Source organism: Ipomoea nil, unplaced genomic scaffold (assembly GCF_001879475.1).
Source record: "Ipomoea nil cultivar Tokyo-kokei standard unplaced genomic scaffold, Asagao_1.1 scaffold1407, whole genome shotgun sequence".
Lineage (NCBI taxonomy): Eukaryota > Viridiplantae > Streptophyta > Magnoliopsida > Solanales > Convolvulaceae > Ipomoea > Ipomoea nil.
In genome coordinates this window covers 6,012,536-6,039,339 of record NW_017617835.1, presented here as the reverse complement: position 1 = coordinate 6,039,339, position 26,804 = coordinate 6,012,536, and the positions used below count along the sequence as shown (strand labels likewise).

General features: G+C 31.9%; 3 protein-coding genes and 1 long non-coding RNA gene across 4 annotated transcripts; 2 read left to right on the top strand and 2 right to left on the bottom strand.

The window, feature by feature from the left end:
• Window positions 1-4,690: 4,690 nt before the first annotated feature.
• Window positions 4,691-5,344, bottom strand: LOC109186772 (14 kDa proline-rich protein DC2.15-like). Its single transcript, XM_019336902.1, has one exon. The coding sequence runs from the start codon at window positions 5,342-5,344 to the stop codon at window positions 4,937-4,939; it is 408 nt and encodes a 135-aa protein (XP_019192447.1). The 3' UTR covers window positions 4,691-4,936.
• Window positions 5,345-16,765: 11,421 nt separating this feature from the next.
• LOC109186182 (pEARLI1-like lipid transfer protein 1) lies at window positions 16,766-17,733 on the top strand. The gene is made up of 2 exons (XM_019336107.1): window positions 16,766-17,078; window positions 17,142-17,733. Exons 1-2 carry the CDS (start codon window positions 16,827-16,829, stop codon window positions 17,418-17,420), a joined length of 531 nt encoding a protein of 176 aa, XP_019191652.1. The 5' UTR covers window positions 16,766-16,826; the 3' UTR covers window positions 17,421-17,733.
• A 1,818-nt stretch (window positions 17,734-19,551) lies between these two features.
• LOC109186315 (14 kDa proline-rich protein DC2.15-like) lies at window positions 19,552-20,247 on the top strand. The gene has a single exon (XM_019336246.1). It carries the CDS (start codon window positions 19,596-19,598, stop codon window positions 20,064-20,066), a length of 471 nt encoding a protein of 156 aa, XP_019191791.1. The 5' UTR covers window positions 19,552-19,595; the 3' UTR covers window positions 20,067-20,247.
• Window positions 20,248-21,264: 1,017 nt separating this feature from the next.
• LOC109186704 lies at window positions 21,265-22,221 on the bottom strand. The gene is made up of 3 exons (XR_002055162.1): window positions 21,970-22,221; window positions 21,762-21,879; window positions 21,265-21,300 (listed from the first exon to the last, which is right to left on the bottom strand). It is a non-coding gene; the product is annotated as an uncharacterized LOC109186704 (long non-coding RNA).
• Window positions 22,222-26,804: the final 4,583 nt, after the last annotated feature.

Genomic DNA, 26,804 nt, shown 5'->3' with positions numbered 1-26,804 from the left:
GCTTCTTCGGCGGCGACTGGCGGCGCGATGCCATCTCCGCCGCCACGAGCTCCTTCAGCGACTCCAGCCGCTGCTCCACGCCGTCCGACAGGAGGTCGTGGTGCGGCGTCTCCGGCGGAAGAGTGAGCAGCTCCACCACTTTCGCTTCCAGTTCTCGTAGCTTCTTCCTCAGCGTCGTGTACCTTCTCGCCATCGCCATGGGTTTGCGTAGTTTCATCAACGTTAATTCGATCTGTTCCTTAAATTCAGTTTCGAGTTTCCTAACATCGAAAAGGCAAGTGGCAACAGGCGTGACGGTTAAAGGCAGTTGAGGCTAATTTGGGCCCTGTTCACTATTGGGCCTACAACGGGTCAAAAAGGAACAATCCATTTGGAAATACAAGAGATATTTCATCTTTTTACATAGGCCCAATTTGGATATCTTATAGCCAAGAATCAAATGAAGTTAGCATAAAGATCGATCCATAAAATGATATGAGTATCACTATTTATACGCAAATTATGCCGTGGAATCGTGTTCACCGAGAATGGTGAACACAAGTCAAAACAACGTCGTTTTTAGGCAAAAAAAAAAAAAAAAAAGTCGCGGATGTGGAGTTAACGGCGCGTTACTGATCAAATTATGAATTTTCTGTTATGAGATTATGAATTTTATGAAAATTCATAATCTCATAACAGAAAATTCATAATCGCATAACAGAAAATTTATAATCGCATAACAGAAAATTCATAATCGCATAACAGAAAATTCATAATTTCACAACTGAAAATTCATAATCTCATAACAGAAAATTCATAATCTTATAACAGAAAATTCATAATCTCATGGTTCCAAAGTGAATGTGTAGGCATGGTTCAAAAGTGAATGTGCAGGCATGGATTCATAATTTATGAATGTCCGTGATTTCGGACGGGAATATGTAGGCATGGTTCCAAAGTGAATGTGCATGCATGAATTCATAATTTATGAATGTCCGAAACTCCGAAATTACGAATGTAATGAAAATTCATAATCTCATAACCGAAAATTCATAATCGCATAACAGAAAATTCATAATCTCATAACTGAAAATTCATAATCTCATAACAGAAAATTCATAATCTCATAACAGAAAATTCATAATCTCATGGTTCCAAAGTGAATGTGTAGGCATGGTTCCAAAGTGAATGTGTAGGCAGTCACGTAATTAATTAAAAGAAAAAGAAAAAGAAGAAAAAAAAAAAAAAAAAAAAAGATAACGGTGCACTAACACCGTTGGAACCGTGTTCACCATTCCATGAATGGTGAACACGGTTCCATGGCATAACGTCTGCTATTTATAGGGGCAAATACAGCTAATTGTTATGCCATGGACCCAAGTCCAAAACGCGCGTATGAAATAACGGTGCTGTTAGTTGCATCGTTTCCTCAATTAATGATATATTTTTTTTTTTTTTGTGAATATAAAGTTCAAAAATTGTATTGTAATGTTGATATAATTGTGAATATAGAGTTTAAAAATTGTAAATATAGAGTTCTGCAATTGTGAATATTGAGTTTTGTAATTTTGTATATTGGGATCTAAAATTGTGAATATTCAGTCATAAAATTGTGAATATAGAGTTCTTCAATTGTGAATATTAAATTCTGTAATTTTGTATACTGAGATCTAAAATTGTGAATATTCAATTCTAAAATTTTAAATATAGAGTTTTAAAATTGTGAATATAGATGAATGAATTCTGAAGACAAACGTCGTTTTGAAGCAAAACGAAACCGTTTTGGACCCAGGTCCACAACATAATTTGCCAAATACAACTGTGTGAACCACGATCCAAAACGACGTCGTTGAATTTTATGAGTTAAAATAATGTACTTTATGCATTAGAATAATGTACATTATATGTTAGAATAATGAAACTTCTAAGGTAAGATAATGCACTTTATATTAAAATAATATACATTATGCTTTAGAATAATGTACATTATAAATTATAAAAATATATATTATAGTAAATAGCGTGAAATTGAAATTGTATGAAACGACATTATTTTTGAATCGTGGTCCACACGGCTGTTGGCCGGTTCGAACTATTTTCACACACAACACTAACAGGGCGTTTGGTTGGAGGGGGGGGGGGGGGGGGGGGGGGGAGGGAATTATGTGGGAAAGGAATTGTAATTTCATGGGAGTTGAATTACTGGGAATAAAGTGGGAATTTAAATTCCAGTGTTTGGTTGACAGGAATAGAATTACTGGGAATTTCAATTCCAATGTTTGGTATACATGGGAATTGAAAGGGAATAAGTAGTATAAAGTCAAAAATGTCCATTATTGTTGTTAGACATTAATTTTAAGTTAAAAAAGGAAGGGGTAATGTTGACTCATCACTATCTTTTTTTCCCAGGAACTAAAATACCAGGGGGGGACATGGGATTTTAATTCCATGAAAATGAGGGAATTGCAATTTCATGGAATTGCAATTCCCTCCAACCAAACTACGGAATTTAATGGTCTTTGAAATTAGGTGGAAATTAAGTGGGAAGGGAATTTAAAATCCCTCCAACCAAACGCCCTGTAATGGTTCTCTCGTATTTAACCTAACTATCATAATAACAACTCTTCAATGGCCAATTTGACCGGGTCACTCTTATAGATGAGGTTATCCATTTATCTTTTGAATCACTCTTGTGGTTAGACATATGAGCTTATTAAGATGAGGGGTTTATCCCATCGAGGACTATTATCCATTACATTGAGGAAAGACTATTATCCACGCAAAAAGATATATAAAGTAGGGAAAAATGTAATTTATGCCCCTCACAAATATGTCAATTATCAATGTTACCCCTGAATTATTAGTGGTGTAAATGTTGCCCCTTAATTTTCAAAACGTGACATATATTGTCCCTCCCCTGAATTATTAGTGATGTAAATGTGGTTACACGTCGTCTTTCTTGTTCGAAGACCGCGTTTTTTCCCTCAATTTTTCTTTCTTCGATTGTTCTGCTTCCGTTGACAATAATTTTTCTCCTTCTTCATATTAGGGAAGGGGCAATATATGTCACGTTTTAAAAATTGAGGGACAACATTTACACCACTGATAATTCACGGGTGACATTGATAATTGACATATTTGTGAGGGGTATAAATTACAATTTTCCCTATAAAGTATAGTCATGTCTAGCTTGAGAGTAGTTTTTTTTTTTTTTTTTTTTTTCTATAGTAATAAAAAATTAATAATTATAATTAATAATGATTTCATTTAATTATTAAATTATATTTCATTACACTAAATTTATTTAAAAAAAAAAAAAAACTATTGACAAAAGTCTAAATGGTATGGGTAAGTTTTTACTATTATCCATTATTGTATTTGGGATGTTTGGTAAATGGCTGTTAACTAATTCAGTTAGTAGGTTTGACTAGTTGATAACATTAGCTAATCTTTTAGAAATGTGTTTTGTAAATTAGTTGTTAGTTGATAGCTGATTGCATACAAAATGAATTTTTAAAAAAAAAAATTGATCAAAAAAACTACTTTGAGTAGCTTTTTGAATTGTAGCTAGCATTTTGGGGTAATAAGTTGTTATAAAAAAAAGCTAATTAATCAAACACTCATATTGATTAACTAAGTCAAACAATTTTTTTTTTTTTTTGAAAACAGTCAAACAGTTAATAGTGGTCAAATAAGCAAAAATTAGTTGATATAAGCTAACTATTTTACCAAATAGGGCCATTGAGTAGTAAATTAGTTGGTATGGACTATAATCTAGCACACAATAACTCACCCATTCACAACAAATTACAAAATTACATGCACCGAGTAAATCACATGCATTTAAGAGATCATGTACAATGAACTCAACGTAATAAGATTTTTTTTTATTCGTGTTACTATTTTATACCAAACATATTTATGTTTAAGTTTCATTTCTACTTTTGGAAAGAGTGATGAATCTTGATATATAGAACTAGGAAATAAAGATCGAAATCTTCGTTGTGGGCAATGAAGTAATTAATTAATCTTATAGTACTTTGGAACATGATAACTTTTTTGACTCATGAAATGATTTCATATAAAACCAGCTGCTATATTTATGTTTCATTTTTATTTTTAATTTTGGAGATTAGACGATCTTGTTAGTCAAACAAAATACAGATGCTATAGTCTTTCAATTTGTTCGTTGTTGTCAATATTTGATTTATGATCTAATTAATAAACTTTTGGCCTTATAAGTCATATATATACATTATTAATACTAATTAAATACACCATTTGTACACTTCTAGTACAACGTTAGTTGATGTCTGGTAAAAGAAAAAATATATATAATGCCAATAAAGTAAACACAAAAAGTCAACAACAGACCTCCCATATAAGAAATGTCACTACATGACCATCTGAGCATGAGATGCTTGGCCACAATATAATAATATATAATAAAACATTAATTAAAATTTTGATTAAATTTTATTAATGGAAACATGCATAAGATGGCCTCCAAAAGCTTGAAGACAATACTTCTACACATTAGCTATTAATTTGAAAAATTATTTGCTCGAATTCAAGCAAGGATAACATCAACAAACATAAACGATTCAAACCATATCTTTAATTACACTATATAATATTTGATGTTATAATTTAAATAATTGTATATCAATCTAATATTCTTAATATATTATAACAAATTCATAAATACTAGTTTTTATTAATGGAAACATAAGATGGCCTCCAATCTTGAAGGCAGTACAGTACATATAATGGCTATGATATGTTTGGGAAATAAAAACAGACTGATCGACGACACCTTCGATCTTATTCATGCACGGAATTTACGAACATCAAACGACACAACACATACATACGACCACAAATGAAACATTAATAGTACGTGAATAATATTATTATATTATTGTAATATTGCATGCAAAGCATACGTAGTATAGGCTTAGCAGGTGAAGCCACTTGGAACCTTGTGGCCACAGTTGTTGAGGATCAGGCTGAGGGCAAGCGGCACGTTAAGGTTTATTCCTAGAATGTTGGCTCGTATCGCCGTGCACAGACACACCGCCGCCTCCAGATCCGCCACCCTGGCGATCAAGCTGCAGCACGGCTGCGTTGGTGGATTTCCGATCACCACTCCCACCAGTCCTCCCAGTAAACCTGCACACACACCCAACTTCAAAGCATCCATTGGGCACTGTCCGGCTCCTCCGCCGCCGCCGCCACCACCGTTGCCACCGCCGTGGCTAGGAGGAGGGATAGCAGGGTGCCCATGACAAGTGATCAGAGGAAAGAAAAGAAGGTTGAGGGCAAGGAAAATGGTGGCTGGAGATTTAGGGTTTAAAGAAGCCATTTCAAGAATCTAATCTTTATCTGAAGAAGAAATGATTAGTGAGTTGATTGAACTCTCTCCTGCCAAAGCTACATATTTATACTGTCACAACAACCATACATATGTAGGTAGTTAATAACTAATTAAAAAAAAACATAATCTATATAATACAATTTTAATTTTTAATTTAATTATGGCCGGATCGGAGTTATGTTGTTGAGCTGTCTGTGGGGCCACCAATTAACTCATACAGGGCAGCACAAAACATATTCACTTACAGAAATGATTGTTGTGATTTTTTTCATGACTTCTACAAAATTTTGGAATCATTTTGCAATTGATTACCTTAAAATGATTACAACATTAATATTATCCTCTCACTTCCATTATCGATCCAAACTTCTTGTAAATTTTAAGAAGATTACAACTTTTCATATGCAAGACTATATATGTTAGTTGGAATTTGGTCGGATTACACTAATGACTAGTTAGGATGCATGTAAAGTTATGTCAATGTACAGTATAAGCAATTCTGTATTACAGAAAGTTGACTCTCTTTGCAATTTGTGATATTTGTGGTTATTATGCCCTCCATAGCTCTGGTAAACTGACGTACATCATTTCAGCACTACTAGCTACAATATCCATCCCTGTATTCATATTTGATAACATAATTAGTTTATCAGTTAATTTTTCTATCAATTAATTAAGGCTCGATCTCATGACTTTCAGTATATGAGAGTCACTACTGAGTACAAGGTGTCTGGCTTTTATATATGGATATTGGGGTGTGTAAAGCTAGAAATATTAGAACCAATGAATAATTAAATATCAAGATCAGATCAATAGTTCAAACTATAATAATATAATGTAAATCCAAATATAAAATATAGTATGAGTTTAATTTTTGTCAATCCTCATTCAATCATACTCATTGCATAGGGTACGTCTTCTTAATACAGATAGTGACAGTGAATTTTCCTCGTCATTCTGTATATAGTTGTGGCTGGCATGTGCATTCCTATTTGGGAAATTTATATTTGGGCAAAAAATTTTGTATACAAGCATTAACGTTATGAATATGACGTAATTACATTAACTTTTTATAGTCTTTGTCAATCACTTCTGAAAGTATTTTACCTCACCCATAGATAATAATAGAATCGTGTGGAATGTTTGTACTTTTTTTTTTTTTTTTTTTTTTTTTGGGTACTCAACTAATCAATTTATTTTAAATAATTTAATTTAAAATTTTTGTTTTTTTACAATTACAGGATGTCAGGTTCGAATCCTAAAAAGAAAGGGATCCAAATGAAAATTATGTAAACCTGTGCATATATATATATATATATATATATATATATATATATATATATATATATATATATATATATATATATATGGAAGGGATCGGGTGCATTTGTGGCTTCTCGTGCGGTTGTGCGGTAGATTAATGTGCGTGAGTTATATACTTAATGTGCGTGAGTCGCGTGCTTAATGTGCCTGAGATTTGTACTTAATATGCGTGAGTTTTGTGCTTAATATGCGTGAAGTTTGTGCTTAATGTGCGTGACTTAGTTCAGAATTACGAGCTCAGAAGGAAGCAGAACAGAAAGAGAAGGTGGGTGCATGAAGCTTTTTTGATTGTGTGTGAATGGATGGATATATGTAAACACACATATGGCTCTTCTGATTTTATGTTAAAAACAAGACAAATTCCATTCCTCCACCACTTCGTAACAAAAAACAAGAAGAAAATGCAGCAGTGGATGCGCATAATTTTCACAGCAGTGGATGAAGAACACACTCACGCACATTAAGCACAACTCACGCATCTTAGGCACAAGACTCACACACCTTAAGTACAAAACTTATGCACATTAACATTACACACCCACACACATTAAGTACAAATCTCAGACACATTAAGCACAATACTCACGCACATTAAATACAAACCTCACGCACATTAATCAACCGCACGGAAACCTTACACTATATATATATATATATATATATATATATTGTTTTTGTTTCTAACATTATTTAATTTTGTTAGTGAACTCGTAAATTAATTTTAAAAATAAAATACAATACAATGTATAAAATTATGTAGTTAGGCATGTTTTGGCTCATGTGGAAAGGGTTGAGTCGTTTAAGCGTTTAAGCATAAGATTGAGAGCTCAATTCACACGTGTGTATGATACAATAGCCTTTTAAAAATTAACTTTTGAATATGATTCAATTAATGTTCAATTAGATTAGCCTCCTCTCACGAAACATTATAACGATTGACGGTACATAGTTGAATTTTGGTTGGAGTCTAGAGTCTAGACTACTAGGTACACTGCACGAATGCTATTTTTCCTTTGCTCAATTATATAATGACTAGTTTTGTACGCGCATTGCGCGATTGGGATAATGCCTAATTTTTTTTTTTTTTAAATAAGTACTTTAAAGTATATTAAGGCAGGATTATATTGAAATTGTTCATGCATAGATAATTGAAGGTTGAATTTGCGTATTTAAATAGGTAATTCTTCTCCCAAAGGTTGAGTCCCCAACCCCAAGGGCCCCCCACACTCCGACCCGACAGAGCATTGTAGGAAGTTGTAAATCACGGTGACTCAATGGTTCAGCAGACAGGGCTAAATGCTGATACGCACAAGGAATCTGCCCACTTTGGACATAATTCCCGCATTGCCGCTGCTGAGGTTCAAACCTTGGTCTCTTCTCCCAAATACTACCCACTAAACCATTGAGCTAAGCTCGTGCGGGTTAAATAGGTAATTCTAAGTTTACAAATGCAAGATAATATAGTCAAGATTGATTATAATTGTCAATAAAATAATTGTATAGGTATGGTTGAAACCAAATACGGGACATAAGGGAAAACAAATAAAAATTAGGGCATAAAATATTAAATATATACTAATATTGTTTGAGGAGATTATGACATTAGGATTTGTGGTTAAGTTCTATTAAGACTTTAATATTAGAATTGGATTAATGGTGTAGTTATAATTCTATATTAGACTTTAATATTAGAATTAGACTAACGGAAAAGTTAAATGGATAATCATATAATTAAGGATAAATTATAAAATCTTAAAAGAAAAAAATTAAAACCTGAACAATATGAACCATTCATTTGATTTAATAATTTGGCGGTCATTTTTTCTACCCAATGTTAATAATTAAATAAATTCGCTGGTCAAATCTGCTAGTATAATCCGCTAACGCTAATCTCTAACTGCTGATTTTCAAACAAGGACATTGCGAGGTAGTTCTCACTTCAATTTGTTGTGTGATTTGAATACTCTCTTTGTCACAAAATCTCTCAAGTAGTTAATATGGTTGGCTTTATTAATTATATATATTTTTTAATTTTTTCATGGTATTAATAAAATACTTGGTAAATAAATATACAGCATTATTTTGTATTATAACTTTGATATTTAATTAGAAAAGTAGTGCACAAAAAAGATAATAGATAATGTAGTGAATATAATCAATTGATGAATTTGAATGTAAAATTTTTTACATTTGAGAAAAATAAAGACAATATAACTAATAAAAATATTTCTTTTAATTAATTTATTGATAATTAATAATTTTTTTTTCACTGAATAAAGACATTGTAAGGATAATGTAGCGAATATAATCAATTAATAAATTTGAATATAATGAATTTTTATATTGAAGAAAAATAAAGACAATATAACTAATAAAATTATTTCTTTTAATTAATTAATTGATAATTAATAATTTTTTTTTCACTGAATAAAGACATTGTAAGGATAATATTAGAATTAGACTAACGGTGAATTAACGGAAAAGTTAAATGGATAATCATATAATTAAGGATAAATTATAAAATCTTAAAAGAAAAAAATTAAAACCTGAACAATATGAACCATTCATTTGATTTAATAATTTGGCGGTCATTTTTTCTACCCAATGTTAATAATTAAATAAATTCGCTGGTCAAATATGCTAGTATAATCCGCTAACGCTAATCTCTAACTGCTGATTGTCAAACAAGGACATTGCGAGGTAGTTCTCACTTCAATTTGTTGTGTGATTTGAATACTCTCTTTGTCACAAAATCTCTCAAGTAGTTAATATGGTTGGCTTTATTAATTATATATTTTTTTTAATTTTTTCATGGTATTAATAAAATACTTGGTAAATAAATATACAGCATTATTTTGTATTATAACTTTGATATTTAATTAGAAAAGTAGTGCACAAAAAAGATAATAGATAATGTAGTGAATATAATCAATTGATGAATTTGAATGTAAAATTTTTTACATTTGAGAAAAATAAAGACAATATAACTAATGAAAATATTTCTTTTAATTAATTTATTGATAATTAATAATTTTTTTTTTCACTGAATAAAGACATTGTAAGGATAATGTAGCGAATATAATCAATTAATAAATTTGAATATAAGGAATTTTTATATTGAAGAAAAATAAAGACAATATAACTAATAAAATTATTTCTTTTAATTAATTTATTGATAATTAATAATTTTTTTTTCACTGAATAAAGACATTGTAAGGATAATGTAGCGAATATAATCAATTAATAAATTTGAATATAAAGAATTTTTATATTGAAGAAAAATAAAGACAATATAACTAATAAAATTATTTCTCTTATATAATTTATTGATAATGAATAATTTTTTTTTGAATAAAGACATTGTGGACACATAATTCTAAATTAAAGAAATGCATATGTATTATTTTTCGTTGTAACTACTAAATTATTATTTATATAATTTAATAAGAGTAAAATAGAGTACTAATTATGTCAACTTTGATTGGGATGAGGTTCGAACCTAAGACCTTTGAAATCAATGAGTAAGTTAACGGTGAACTAACGGCAATTCTTAAAATTTTAACAGAATTAGTAACGGTGTGTGGGTATTTTAGGAAATTTTAGTGTAAAATTTAAATCTGATCAATCTTTTAATTAATCTGAGCCATACATTTGATTAAAATCTGTGACCGCCATTTTTTCTACCCATTATAGGCCTAACTCTCTAGGGCTCTTATTAGTATATATATAGTAGATAGATAATTAATCAAGTGTTTATGATTCTTCTATTCATACATAAAAGTATGCTAAATAATAAAGATTTGTTTGTGATGTTATAATGAATAAAAAAAATATCTAAATTATTTTGCAGTTGTTTATGATAAAGGTATTTAAAGTAGTACCCCAATAAAAAACATGAATAACAATTCAAAAAAAAAAAAAAAAAACAAATTGTTATTGTATATTAGGTACATAATAAAATATTACACATTATTAAACACTCATGGTAAACAATGTTAGTGGTTGAAGTACTAACAACATTCAAATCAGATTACTACAAATTAAAAATTTCAATCCGTCAAGATTGCTCACTCTAAAAGCAGCAACGTACAATTGACCATAGACAAAATAAGTTTATTTAAAAGTAACCCAACACATGATAGAACATGCATGTTTGAATAACAAATTACATTGTTACATATTACAGGGCAAATTATGCTATAGACCCATGTCCATCATGTGCATGGTGGACTAGTTGTACATTCATAATTTTTATATTATAGATTCATAATTTCTATACTGTAGATTCATAATTTCTAAACTGTAAATCCATAATTTTTATATTGTAGATTTATAAAATCTATACTGTAGATTCATAATTTCTCTATACTGTAGATTCATAATTTCTATACTGCACATTCATAATTTCTGTATTGTATGGATCTACATTGTAAATTTTATGAATCTACAGTATAGAAATTATGAATTTACAGTATAGAAATTATTAATGTGCAGTATAGAAATTATGAATCTATAATACAGAAATTATGAATGTGCAGTATAGAAATTATGAATCTACATTATAAATTGTATGAATCTACAGTATAGAAATTGTGAATCTACAGTATAGAAATTATGAATGTATAGCGTGTCCACCATGCACATGATGGACACGCGTCTATAGCATAACCCTCCATATTACAGGTTTTTAATTTGTTACAATGACAAATAATAAATACTTTTAAAATTACAAAACTACAATTTGAATAACAAATTACAGTGTTACATTAATTATATTACAAAGAAATGAAACAAAACCAAATAAGTACAAATAATTATAATCACCATATTATTACAATAATATAATATATATAGTTGCGTTCATGTGCGAACGGCGCGTCCAGGAGCGAACTGCGAGCCAATTAGCGCGCGCCACGTGTCCAGAAGGCAAAATTACATGCACTTGTAGGGGAAAGTAGGTGCACTTGTAAGTGATTTTACCTGCACTTTTTACAATTTTATTTGCATAGGTGCACCAACTACTTGTACATATAACACATTTACATACACCAAAGGACAGGTGGCGCGCACTGGTTGGTTCACAGTTCGCTCCTGAGCGACCGTTCACACCTGAATGCGACTCTATAGTCTATATATATAAACCATTCATAAAAGTGTATCATAATTAAACAAATTACGTAAAAATTAAACAACATTTAGATAAAATACAATACAATGTATAAAATTATGTAGCTAGCTAGGCATGATTTGGCTCATGTCGGAGGAGGTTGAGTCGTTTAAGCATAAGATTAAGAATTCAAATCACACGCTCGCATGGGCAGCTCAACTGGTTATAGAGGTGAAATATGGACAGAATGATCAAGGATTGGAAAAGTCTAGCCTCTGTGATTTATATTTAGTTGTAGTTGAGTTACCATGATTTACATTCTCCCAAATGCTCATGAAAAAAAAAAAAAAAAAAAAAACGTGTGTATGACACAACATCATTTGAAAAGTTGACTTTAGAATTAATTCAATTAATGTTCAGTTACCTCACGAGATGTGGTAACGATTGACAGTACATAGTTGAATTTTGGTTGGAGTCTAGAGTCTAGACTAGGTACACTGTACCGTCTGTTCGAATGCTATTTTTTCTTCGTCAATATAATGATAATTAATTAAGTGTTAATGATTCTTCTATTCATACATATATCTTTTTTTTTTTTTTTTTTTGAAAACCTTGTTTCTTTATAATTAAACAAATTATAAACACAAATAAACAATTGTCTTGGCTGTCATTGTATGTAAAAGTCAATCCCAAACTTCGAAATAAATCCAATTTATTAGATATTTAATTAATGCGATTTGAGATAAAAGGGGCCTAGGTAAATTATTGTGTAGATCATGGTCTATGTAATACTGTGTGGACCATAATAAAAATATATTTGCAATATATTAAAAGTACATTATTTATATATTAAATGTATATTATACAAAATAATGTATTTTTAGTACTCAAATAATGTATTTTTCTTTGAATATGGATATACTTTTTTTTAATATACTAACAATACATTATTTGTGTATTGAATGTACATTATTTGATAGTATAATGATTGATGGAGTCTAGTAGCGAATTAATAATGAATTTGTTAACACAATTGTTATACCATGGACCATGGTTCATATTGCATTGTGAACTTTGATACGAGAATTATGTACTTTCAGTTAACACATTGGCCTTGTTTGGTAAAAAATTGGCCTATAGGCCAATTTTGGCTTATTTGACCACTATTAATTGTTTGATTTAGTTAAAATATCAATATAAATGTTTGGTTAATTATCTTTTTGCAATTCCAAAAGGCTAAAATTCAAAAAGCTACTCCAAGCAACTTTTTCAATTAGCTTTTTGAGAAAAGAAATTATACGAAACATCTATCAGCTAACAGCTAATTTACCAAACACTTTTCTACAATCAGCTAATGTTATCAACTATTTATACCCTCTAATTAACACAATCAGCTAACAGTTAACAGCTATCAACTAACAGCCATTTTACCAAACAGGGCCATTATGTACTCACCAAAAAAAAAAAAAAGTTAACACATTATGTATCTACAGTTAACAGTTTCTGTACATGTAAACAAATAACTTAACTTGATAATCCTGACACATAATATAATAGCTACAGGTACAGAAACTATCAACTGCAGGTACAAAATGTGTCAACTCTAAATACAGAATCTGAAAGTTATTTTTGAATCAGGGTCTACAATGTAAGGTAGACCATGGTCCATGGTATCATTTTTCTCGTTAACATTGGACTGGATTTTTTTTTTTTTTTTTAAGTGTAAGTCCTTAATTATTATGAGTTCTATTGTGTAACGTCATTGGATCGGCCCATGCCATGATGACAATGGCATAATCTGGACATAATGCTTAATCATCCATATGACTCAATTAGGGTATTAACAATAGATTTGTTGACACTAAACTCAATTAGTTTTCTCATATTAGAAATGTTTTAAGTCCTTAATTATTACGAGTTTTATTGTATAACGTCATTGGGTTTGCCTAGGCCATCATTGTAAAGTCTTAATCTTGCCATAATGCTTACTCGTCCATAGGATGGGCATGCATAATTACGTTTGGAAGACAATTACTAATAGGCTCATCAACAAAAATTCATCATTAACACTTAATTAATTATCATTATATTGAGCAAGGAAAAATAGCATTGGTGCAATGATGAACTCTCAATTTTATGCTTAAACGAGTCAACCTCTTCCCACATGAGCCAAAACATGCCTAGCTACATAATTTTATACATTGTAATGTATTTTATTTTATTTTTAAAATCAATTTACCAGTTCACTAACAAAATTAAATAATGTTGGTAACAAAACTAATTTAAATATATATGCACATGTTTACATAATTATTTGAAGTTGATTGATTAGTTGAATCATACCACAAGAAAAAAAAAGTACAAACATTTCACACGATTCTATTATCTATGGCGACTATGGGTGAGGAAAAATAACTTTCAGAAGTGATAGATTGACAAATACTATAAAAAGTTAATGTATTTACATCATAACATTAATGTTTGTATACAAAATTTTGTGCCCAAATATAAATTTCCCATATAAGAATGCACATGCATGCCACCCACAACTATATATAAAATGATAAAGAAAAATCACCGTCATTATCTGTACTAAAAAGACCATATGTAATGAGTATGATTGAAAAGGAGTTGACAAAAATTAAACTTATTATGACCTTATCATGCTCTACCCATACGATCATTCCTTTCATGGCAACTATATTTTATATTTGGATCTATATATTATATTAGTTTGAACTATTGATCCGATCTTGATATTTCATTATCCATTTGTTCTAATATTTCTAGCTTTACACACTGCAATATCCACAATTCCACATATGAAAATTAAATATTTGGTGATATTATTAGATTGACTATGTGAGTGTTTGGTAAATAGCTTATAGCTGATTGACTTAGTGAGTTTGATTAGTTGATAACATTAACCGATTGTATAAAAGTGTTTGGTAAATTAGTTGTTAGCTGATAGTTGATTACATGCAAAATGACTTTCTCAAAAAACTTATAAAAAAGGCTACTTTGACTAGCTTTTTGAATTTTAGTATTTTGAAGTAATAAATTGTTACCGAAAGTTAATTAATCAAACACTCATATTGACTGTTTAACAAAATCAAACGGTTAATAATGATCAAATAAAGCAAAATTGACTAATAAGCTAACTATGTTATCAAACATTACGGGATTGGATACTGTGGGTCTGTAGCTAGTAGTGCTGAAATGAGGTGTATCAGAGCTATGGAGAGCATAATAACCACAAATAGCAAAAATTGCAAAGAGAGTCAACTTTCAATAATGCAGAATTGCTTATATTTTAAGGAAAATGCTTGTCACGCATTGATCTGCTTAAAGTGGTACTCTATGGGTCACGGACTCACGGGCATATGTTACTGTTCAAGTAGCTCCATAATGCAGGCATTTTTTTATTTTTTTTTCATATTGGAGGGGGGAGACCCCAAACAGGCATAATTATTTATTAATTTGTATATTTCAATATATATGGGAATATCACCGGATTATTCGGATACTTGACCCAGTCAACGAGCAGAGGATCCGATAAGTTGGCCGGATACGCAAGATTCTGGACCTGAACGTAGTCATTGGTGTCGCCGGCGTAGAGCATCACGATCCGACCGTCGGGAAGGATGGTGGCAGAACCAGTCCAGGCACCATTAACGTCGTACCGTTGATCTGGAACCATGACGAATGGTCGGTGGAGCCAATGAATCTGGTCCGTTGATACAGCGTGGCCCCACGTGACGTGATATTTCCCCAAACGGAATCTGGATTGTATGGCTCACGGACATATTTACTGTTCAATGTTAGGTTGCTCCATAATGCAGGCTTAAGCACTTAAAATGAAGAAAAAATAAACTTGTCTATTAATTTGTATTTCAATATGGGAAAAGACTCTATTTCAACAAAAAAAAAAATATAAAAATGGGAAAAGACTCATAGTGTGGATGAGATGATATAGGTCTTAAGTTCCAGGCTTGAAAATGCAGTTACTTTTAAAACTTGATATTTTACTCAACACGAATAAGATTAGTCCGAGTGTGTGATTGCTAGTTGATTGGATGAGGAGACATGTGGTTATTACTTATTAGACAACAAATATAGGACTCATTGACGTGACATTACATAATGTAAGTCGTAAAAAATGATTTGTTTAAAAATTTTCATTAACTACTACTCCGTAGTAAGTTAGTTTATCTCACCACAATAATGATATGTAATGAGTGATTTTTGAAGAAATATATATGATGGGTTAGGCTGTGGAGTTCAATGGCCGTTCCCTTTCAAGGGATAAGCTTCAGCATATAGTATTTAACATGAGTTTCTAGCTAAGACGTGATTTCTTATTTATGAGAAATATAGTAATTTGGGTATATTTTTGTCACACCATAATTTAGGGAATCTTTTACTATGTTTGAGATTCAATAATAAACAACACACACAAAATATAATGTAAAGAATACAAAACTTCATACTTTAATTTGATGATAAAGGATAATTGAAATTAAACTTATAGCATTATAACTCGGAATGGCCAAGCTTTATTAGATCGATGATAGATTGAATCATGAAAACAAATAAAAAACATGACGTTTATATAATTCAATTATATTAATAGATACATCCATAGTCTTGCATATGAAAAGTTGTATTCTTCTTAAAATTCACAAGAAGTTTGGATTGATAATGGAAGTGAGAGGATATTAATGTTGTAATCATTTTAAGGTAATGAACAAAATGATTCCAAAATTTTGTAGAAGTCATGAAAAAAATCATAACAATCATTTCTGTAAGTAGATATGTTTTGTGCTGCCGTGTATGAGTTTAATTGGCTTGGTGGCCCGCAGACAGCTCAACAACGTAATTAAAATTAGAAAAATTGTATTATATAGATTATGTTTTTTTTTTTTTTTTAAATTAGTTATTAACTACTTGTTGTGACAGTATAAATATGTAGCTTTGGCAGGAGAGAGTTCAATCAACTCACTAATCATTTCTTCTTCAGATTAAGATTAGATTCTTGAAATGGCTTCAAACCCTAAATTTCCAGCCACCATTTTCCTTGCCCTCAACCTTCTTTTCTTTGTTCTGATCACTGAAACCCAAGCTTGTAACACTTGTCCTGGGTACCCTGCTATCCCTCCTCCTCGCCACGGCGGCGGCAACGGTGGTGGAAATGGTGGCGGCGGCAACGGAGGCGGAAATGGCGGTGGTGGAAACGGAGGAGGTAATGGTGGAGGGAACGGAGGAGGAAATGGTGGTGGCGGCAACGGAGGCGGAAATGGCGGCGGTGGAAACGGAGGAGGTAATGGTGGAGGGAACGGAGGAGGAAATGGTGGTGGCGGCGGCGGAGGAGGAGCCGGACGGTGCCCAAGGGATGCTTTGAAGTTGGGAGTGTGTGCAAATTTACTGGGAGGACTGGTGGGAGTGGTGATCGGAACTCCACCAACGCTGCCGTGCTGCAGCTTGATCGCCGGGCTGGCGGATCTGGAGGCGGCGGTGTGTCTGTGCACGGCGATACGAGCCAACATTCTAGGAATAAACCTTAACGTGCCGCTTTCCCTCAGTCTGGTCCTCAACAACTGTGGCCGCCAGCTTCCAAATGGCTTCACCTGCTAAGCCGCCTATACTAAGTATGCTTTGCATGCAATACATAATGCATGAAATCCTGCAGGGAGGGGGTCATCAAATTAAAAAGAATATTACAATATTATTATTATTCACAATTAATGCTTCATTTGTGGTCGTATGTATGTGTTGTGTCGTTTGATGTTCGTAACGCCGTGCATGAATAAGATCCAAGGTGTCGTCACTCTGTTTTTCCCAAACATGTCATACTCATTATATTATATATGTACTGCCTTCAAGATGGGAGGCCATCTTATGTTTCCATTAATAAAATTTATTCAAATTTTTAATTGATGTTTTGTTATATATTATTGTATTGTGCTTAATTTTATTGGCATTATATATATATATATATATATATATATATATATATATATATATATATATATATTTTTTTTTTTTTTACCGGACATCATCAACGTTGTACTAGAAGTGTAAAAACGGTGTATTTAATTAGTATATATATATATATATATATATATATATATATATATATATATATGACTTATAACTTATATTATAAGGTCCAAAAGTTTATTAATTAGATCATAAATCAAATATTGACAACAACAAATTGAAAGACTATATATAGCATCTGTAATTTGTTTGACTTACAAGATCTAATCTCCAAAAATAAAAATAAAACATAAATATAGCAGCTGGTTTTATATGAAATCATCTCATGAATCAAAAAAAATTATCATGTCCCAAAGTACTATAAGATTAATTACTTCAATTCATTGCCCACAAGGCCACAACTAAGATTTCTTCATTTCCTAGTTCTATCAAGATTCACTCTCTCCAAAATTAGTAGAAATGAAACTTAAGCATAAATATGTTTGGTTATCACGTCAATTAAATTCATTTCATCATATGATCTCTTAAATGTATGTGATTTAAACGGTGCACGTAATTTTGTTATTTGTTGTGAGTGGTTTAATTTGAGTTACTGTGTGTTGGATTATAGTCCATGACAACTTATTTATTCAATATAATAATGGATAATACTAAAAACTTACACTCGTTTACACTTTTCAATAGTTTTTTTTTTTAAATAAAAATAAATGTAGTGTAATGACTATACTTTAATTTATGTATCTTTTGCGTGGAAAATAGTCTTTCCTCAACGTAATGGATAATATAATAGTCCTTTCTCAATGGATAATAGTCAAAACATTTCCATTTATGGTTTTGTCAATATTTTTTAAAAAATAAAATTTAGTATAATGAAATATAATTCAATAAATAAAAGAAATAATTATAAATTATAATTATTAAAATAATATTTTATTACTATAACTCTTTTTTTTAAAAAAAAAACAATTACTATAACTTTTTAAAACAAAGAAACTATTCTCAAGACTATATTGGATAATAGTCTTTGCTCAATTAGCTAGTCAATACATATATATACATACATACATACATACATATATATATATATATATATATATATATATATATATATATATATATATATATATATATATATATATATATATATATATATATAATTTAGTGTAAACAAATATAATTTAATAATTAAAAATTATGATAATTTATTTTAAATATTAAAGCAATATTTATTACTTTTAATTAAAATAAAAAATAAAATCTACTCTCAAGACCCTAGCTAAATGGGCATAGTTTATCTTTTGCATGGATAATAGTCTTTAATTTGATCAATGTAATGAATAATAGTAAAAACTTACTCATTTAAAATAAAATTTAGTGTAATGAAATATAATTTAATAATTAAAAAATAATTATATATATTATAATTAGTATTAAATTATTGAAACAATATTTTATTACTAAAAAAAAAAACCTACTCTCAAGGCTATATATATTTCAAGGAAAATGCATGTCACGCATTGAACTTAAATGGGTCACGGGTATATGTTCTGTTCAAGGTTAGGTTAGATATCTTTTGTGCTGCCCTGTATGAGTTGACTGGCTTGGTGGCACCACTGACAGCTCAACAACTTGAATAGTAAATTAGAAAAATTGTAATATTAAAAATATAGATTATGTTTTTGAAATTTTTAATAAGTTATTAACCACCGATATAGGTTTGTTGTGAGAGTATAAATAGTAGCTTTGGCAGCAGAGAGTTGAATAAACTCACTAATCATTTCTTCTTCTGATTAAGATTAGATTCTTGAAATGGCTTCTTTAAACCCTAAATCTCCAGCCACCATTTTCCTTGCCCTCAACCTTCTTTTCTTTGCTCTGATCACTGAAACCCAGCAAGCTTGTAACACTTGTCCTGGGAACCCCAAAACCCCACCTCCTAGCCCCGGCGGTGGCAACGGTGGTGGAAATGGAGGCGGTGGCAATGGAGGCGGTGGGAACGGTGGAGGGAGTGGCGGAGGAGGCGGACGGTGCCCAAGGGATGCGCTGAAGTTGGGTGTGTGTGCAAATCTACTAGGAGGATTGGTGGGAGTGGTGGTCGGAAGTCCACCAACGCTGCCGTGCTGCAGCTTGCTGGCCGGGCTGGCGGATCTGGAGGCGGCGGTGTGTCTGTGCACGGCGATACGAGCCAATGTTTTAGGAACAAACCTTAACGTGCCGGTTGCCCTCAGCCTGGTCCTCAACAACTGTGGCCGCAAGGTTCCAAATGGCTTCACCTGTTAAACCACCTCCTACGTACGTACGTATGCTCTGCATGCATGCATGATACCCAGGGAGGGGGCATCAAATTAAAATAATATTCACACTTAAGTTCATTTGTTGTCGTATGTATGTGTTGTACTGTGTCACGTCGTTTGATGTTTGTAACGTGCATGAATAAGATGGAAGGTGTCAGTCTGTTTTTCCCAAACATATCATAGCTTTCCATTACTAAAATTTATTCAAATTTTAGTTTGATGTTTTATTGTATGTGAATCCAGTTTAATTTATTAAGATTTTTTCCTTTTATTAGCCGTTGTCAACATTATTGCATGTACTGTGAGCTTGAACCTATGACCTCACATTTGAGCGGAGAGAGTAATTTCGTGACACTAGACCATAAAGTCATTGGCAAATGTGCACATGTATTTAATTAGTATTAACTATGTATGAATTGTAATGGCCAAAAGTCTATTAATTAGATATAAAAAAAAAAATTGACAACAACGAAAGACTATAGCGTCTATATTTTGTTTGACTTACAAGATCTAATCTCCAAAAAAAAACAAAAGTGAAATAAAACATAAATTTATAAACTGATTTTGTGTAAAACGGGGTCAAAAAGTTTATAGCATTGCCCACAACTAAGATTACTTCATTTCAACCATCTTGGTTAGCGTGAATGGTCGTGCATTCTTATCGTTTAAGAGAGGTCGGGAGTTTGAACCCCTCTCATATGAAAAAATCAACTTGGCTAACACTTTACCCATTAATTAGACCGGTTCGGTGCGAATGGAGATTACCTCCTGAATGTGTGATTTGTGAACTATTTTCACATGAGCGTGATTTATATAGTACATGTAATTTTATTATTTGTTGTGAATGGGCGAGTTACTGTGTGCTGGGTTATAGTCCATCTCAACTATATCGCCATCGTCGGCATCACGCCCAACCTTACTGTTTTTGTTATTGGAATCAACTGCTGATGATCTTGAACCCTACAAATTAATTTTAATTATATTAAGATTAATGTTACAATAAATTGTTTCTATCTAATTATAAGAAAACTCTATGACATTATAATACTACACTAATTAGTTACCCGACAACATTATTGTAGTTTTAGGAACAAGACATATACATACATACGTTGTTCCCCAAATTAATCAAAAGCTAACTTCTGAATTATTAATTCAGTTAATTACCTCTTTTTTCCCCTGATCAGAAGAAGGCTCAAACTCAATGATTCCTCTTCTTCCTGCATGTCTTATCCCATTAGCTAGTGGCAGTCAATTCCAACAAAAACATTTATATAACACACAAAGAAAAAACAAGCACACCCTCACTACTAGTAGCCGTTGCAAGTTTTCTCGTCACCCAAAAAAAATTACTCCATATATATATACACAGTTGTAAAAAAAAAAAAAAAATCATCTTAATTGTTTGGATTTCGAAACTGAATTTTTTATTGAACTAATCTCTGCTACCAGGTATGACGGATACATGCAAGAAAATATCAACTATGATTAGAGATTAACATTGATTTTGCTCCAACTAGCTATTACAAGGTCAAGATCTTCGAATTTAGGTTTATTCAGTTAACCGTTAGACTAAAGATATATCTAACAACAAAAAGAGGATGTAATTAATATTGTCAATTGTGGGCGGGTGGACGGGGTTTGGGTAGAGAATAATCTGAGTGAAAACCAAGATTTACACCTTTGTTGTTGTGTTTCTTAGGAGGAAGAACGTGCGGCCATGAAACGGCCGGTTGACGGCGACGATGGATCTTCAAATAATCCTCTCTGCTCACTCCAACTTTCTCGATTGGATCATCCTGCAGTGTAGTTATCATTGCCAGAAAATTAGTGCAACTCGAAAGTGTACGTACTACAACCTTAACGGAAAAACCAGTACTACGTATTACCAGAAACATCCGAGCATGACAGACATGAATAATGGCGACGCCGCACAACATAAACATCAAAACAGCGGATAGACAAGACATGTTTGGCGACTTAGTACGACAATAATGATTATTAAGTTGAAACGAGATATGTTTATGATTGAACTAACGCTGAAATGGGATTGAGATTTGGATTAATGGAAGGGAGAATATATATTGAAAAACAATACAGTGAAGCTACTAGGAATTGATCATGAAAGTCCAAGTTTTTAGTGTTTTATAAGACCTCCTTTGTCTTCTCCATCTCCATCTCCCCATCTCTCTTTATATATATTGAATAACGTAACTAACTGTATATGTACATGATACTGTGATAGTTCGTTGAACAGTTGACTTCGTAACCACAAAATTCTAGCTACAGGTTTGACTCTCAAGAGAGTTGTCTATCATTCTATTGACCTTCTTGATTTTAACAAACAGTCAATTATGGGAATTCTAAGTTATCTTGTGGATTTAAACTGGTCAATTATATACAATCTAGGCTGATTTATTTATGTGTGGTTCTTTGACGACGAAGGTCACAAAACAAGTTTCATCAAGAGCACACACATCTAAATAGCGGTTGCGAGTTTAAGAGAAAGCATTTAATATGTTTGATGATTTAATATGAGCCGACCAGAAAGGGGGAGACAAAGGCATTGTCTCTCATGAGAAGAATGTATTAACATAAAAGAAAGTGTTTTTTTTTTAGTATTATTATTAAAGGCTAAACTAATAGAATTTGGGTTTGTTAAGATTGCTTCCTACTTCCTGGAATCGGCTGCTAATTAACTAATTAAGTTGGTTGTTTGACTCTTTGTCCGGATTGAAGCTTCTTGATCTTCATTATTCTAATTTATTATCATTAATTACTAATACATACAATAATAATTCGACTTTTTAGATATTAAAGTACGTGTTTTCTCGTACTGTTTCATAAAACACAGTGAGCTAGTTGTCCATCTTGTTTCAAGTATTGAAAACACGAGGCTGGGATCAAGGTCATTTTATATTAATAATAATAATTTATAAGTGTCGAAAATTGACAAAACAATGAGTCTTGAAAATATTAAACAAATATACATATATTATTTATTTTGATATAAATTCTTGATATTAGTGTTTACGACATCCATCCTCAAATTAAGAAATGAGTGAGTGTTTATTACGATACTTTTCAATTACGTTTAAACAAAATCCTAACTTAACAACTCATACATTGCACCTTCCGAACCCAAGCTTTCCCAAGCATATCCTCTTCCAAGAGCCGTGTTTTATGATGGAGGGCGGTGGAATGAAACCTAATATCCTAACTAAGTGAGAAGTTGGTCAAACGATCATCAACACACAGAAGAGATATTTAAATCACACTAAAAATCCTTGATATGACGATTTGATAAAAAAAATATTAGCAAAAATTAATATCGCAATCTTTTGATGTAATAATTATGCTCCACTTACTTCACGTGATGATATATAAACAATTTGCTGGCGGTATTCAAGGAACATGGATTGTTATTTAGTAATGTTTGTGTCCATAGTGTAAATGTTGGGAGGAAGAGCTCCTTGTTTAACGCCCTGTTTTTCATGCCTTAATTACCGTGAAGGAGAGGACCTAGTTTCTTGCCTCTTCAAATAAGATTTTTGTTTTAGAAGTATTAAAAATTACCACTTAAGATTCTATGTCATTTATCTTACATACTTAAACTTGAAATTAAAGTAATAACCTGTTAAATTAATAATATTCACAATTAAGTTCATTTGTCGTTGTATGTGTTTAGTCGTTTGATGTTTGTAACGTACAGTGCATGAATAAGATGGAGGCCGTCTTATGTTTTCATTAATAAAATTTATTCAAAGTTTTAATTTGATGTTTTATTGTATGTGAATCCAGTTTATTGATGTGGTTCATTTTATTGGCGTTATTATTATTATTTTTCTTTTAGCATACATCAACATTAGTTACGGCTGAAAATCTCGTTACTTTCGTCCAAACTTTCCGTTTAAAATGAGAATGATTGAAAAGTTGGATGGAAATTTTCGTCCAACTCGCGATAGTTGGACGGAAATTCTGTCCAACATGTGAGTGTTGGACGGAATTTCTGATCTACAGTAAATATTGGACAGAAAATCAAATTGACCATTAGGTAAAATGTAAAATCGAATTGACTAAATACCGTCCAACATTATTATTGGACAAAAATTAGAATATTTAAGCATTGTCAAAACTCATTAATATTTTTCGCTCAAAACAACAAAGTCTTTGGGGTACCTCCTCCTCCTCAAAACCCTATATATTCTCTAAACACATAAGCAGCTGCAGACACAGCAAAATCGCCCTCCCCTACGACGACGACGGTTCCCCTGACCTCACTTGCGATGAAGACGACGATGATGCCTCCCCTGACCTCTAGGCTGCGACGACGTTGTAGGCTCGAATGCTGCCACTCGCCCGCCTTCCTCTGCGACAGATCTAGAAGGAAAACCTCGACTTCTGGATTTGCAGTTCGAAGACTCGACTGAGTGTGAGGCGAAGGTGTTTGGTCGCGACGGAGTGAGTCCACCAAGGTTGAGTTTTAGTAACGCCAAATCAATCGCTTCACTGAATTCCTCTTTCTTATACAGAGTGTCTTCTTCTTTTTATTATCTCCTTTCTTGTTGGAGCCTTGTGCACTAAGTGGTGATGTTTAATTTAGAAATTATGTTGCATTACTATGAGTTTCGTGAAGTTTTCTTGTCTGCCATTAATAGGATGATGCATGACTACTTTAAGCTAGCGTGTCATAATTGCATGCTTGATTGATGAGGTTAGCTTTGCCTTTGATTATTATATTGAACTGTCTGTGTTGTTCCGCTTGATTGTTTACCTTTAGTGAATGTATGTTTCCATGCATAATTGCATGCATTAGTTGGTTAGATTGATGACAAGCATTTATTTGTTTTTGTTTTCACTTTGCATTGACATTTGTTTGTGAAAGCTGTGGCTTTCCAAATTTCAATGTATATTGCAATTTGTTTTCAGAAGTTGACTAATTTGAGACTTGGAATATATAGGCTTCTTCCGTTATATTAGTCTGCTGAATACCATATGTTCATGTGGTGATTCGGATCTACAATCTGGTTGAGGTTACCATATTTAATTTTCATGTGGTGATTCAGATCTACAATCTGGTTGAGGTTTTCAGTTATTCAGAACATTCTATTTTGCTTTCAAATGGTATATTGATAGGTCAACATTGAATTAAGGGATCTGATATTCTCCTCTGCTCTATTCTCTATGCAGTTCCTGAGTCACCCTGCACTGATCAAAGTCATTGAAGTAGAAGGCTGTGGATGCTGCATTGATCAAAGCCATTGAAGTAGTGTCAGATTTGAAGGCTTATTTGGGTGTAGTGATGATACTTAAAGTAGTATTGATAAAGTAATATATATTTTTATAGTTTTTTTTTTTTTTTTTTTTTTTTTTTTTTTTTTTTTTTTTGTGTATGGTAATAGTACGTAGTTGGAAGTACTATAGACATGACCATAATTTTGATGTTTAAATATATTTTCAATTTAAAATTTAGCGCGTCTCTGATCTATTAATTTGTTAATGACATAATTTATTCACAATAGGTATAAATAAAATTATAGTAATATAAAAATAATAGAAACATTCCATATGATTTAGGATGTTCCTACCAACAATTGGAAGGAAAATAACAAAATATAATATGTGAGTTTTCCGTCCAACGTTGGGTCGGAATGTCCGACCAACGCACGTAATTGGACGGAAATTCCCACGTTTTAAGAATGATGGGTTACTCTCCGAAATTTCCGTCCAATTTTTGTTCGTTGGACGCTATTTTCGACCAAAAATCATAGTTGGACGAAATTTCCGACGATGGTTTTTTCGAACGTTCCTTTTGGTCGATATGTTAGACGAAAACCTTATTTTCGACCAATATATCGCGTTTTCTGTCCAATATACGTTGGACGAAAAACACGAAATTTCCAACAGTGATTGCACGTACTAGAAGTACATGTAGTATGTACAAAATGGCACGTGTATTTAATTAGTATTACTGTGTATATGACTTGTAATGGCCAAAAGTCTATTAATTAGATAATAAAACATTGACAACAACGAAAGACTATAGCATCTATATTTTGTTTGCCTTACAAGATCCAAGAGCAACCACATTAGTTTTAAATTTTATTGAATTTTCTTCTTTTGCACATTAGGATAGAGAAAGAGGAAAGAAAAAAAAAAAAAAGCTGAGATCTCAATTAAAAAAATACAGGCCTAACGCGCCCAGCTGGCGCATGGACTGCATGCGTTTAGCTGGGCGCTAATGGGCGCAAAACGCACATAAAAAGTGACTATTTTATCCTTTTCTCTTTTCAATGGGACCCATGCACAATAAATATGATATTGCAGGAGAAAAAATCACCTTAAAAATCATTGTCCACATCAACAAAAAAACATCATTAAATTTTTAATCTGACAAAAATCATAAAAAAACCATTATTGTGGAAGCTCTAATCTCCAAAAATAAAAGTGAAATAAAACATAAATATATAAACCAATTTTGTGCAGAACCGGGTCAAAAAGTTTATCACATTTACTTCATTGTCCATAAGTCCACAACTAAGATTACTTCATTTCCTAGTTCATTCTATAAAGATTCACTCTCTCCGATCCAAAAGTTGAAATGAAACTTAAACATAAATAAAATTTTGTATAAAATTGTCTCACGAATCAAAAAATTTATTACTTTTAATTTATTGCACATGATTTTTTAGTGTGACTTACTCCTCTTGAATGTCGATTTATG

What these genes read in the sequence shown, in the direction of transcription:
- LOC109186772 (XM_019336902.1), bottom strand. Translation starts at nt 5,344, where the DNA reads ATGGCTTCTTTAAACCCTAAATCTCCAGCCACCATTTTCCTTGCCCTC.
- LOC109186182 (XM_019336107.1), top strand. Translation starts at nt 16,827, where the DNA reads ATGGCTTCAAACCCTAAATTTCCAGCCACCATTTTCCTTGCCCTCAAC. An exon ending in GTGGTGGCGGCAACGGAGGC is followed by an intron (nt 17,079 to 17,141) that starts GGAAATGGCGGC and finishes GGAAATGGTGGT; the next exon opens with GGCGGCGGCGGAGGAGGAGC.
- LOC109186315 (XM_019336246.1), top strand. Translation starts at nt 19,596, where the DNA reads ATGGCTTCTTTAAACCCTAAATCTCCAGCCACCATTTTCCTTGCCCTC.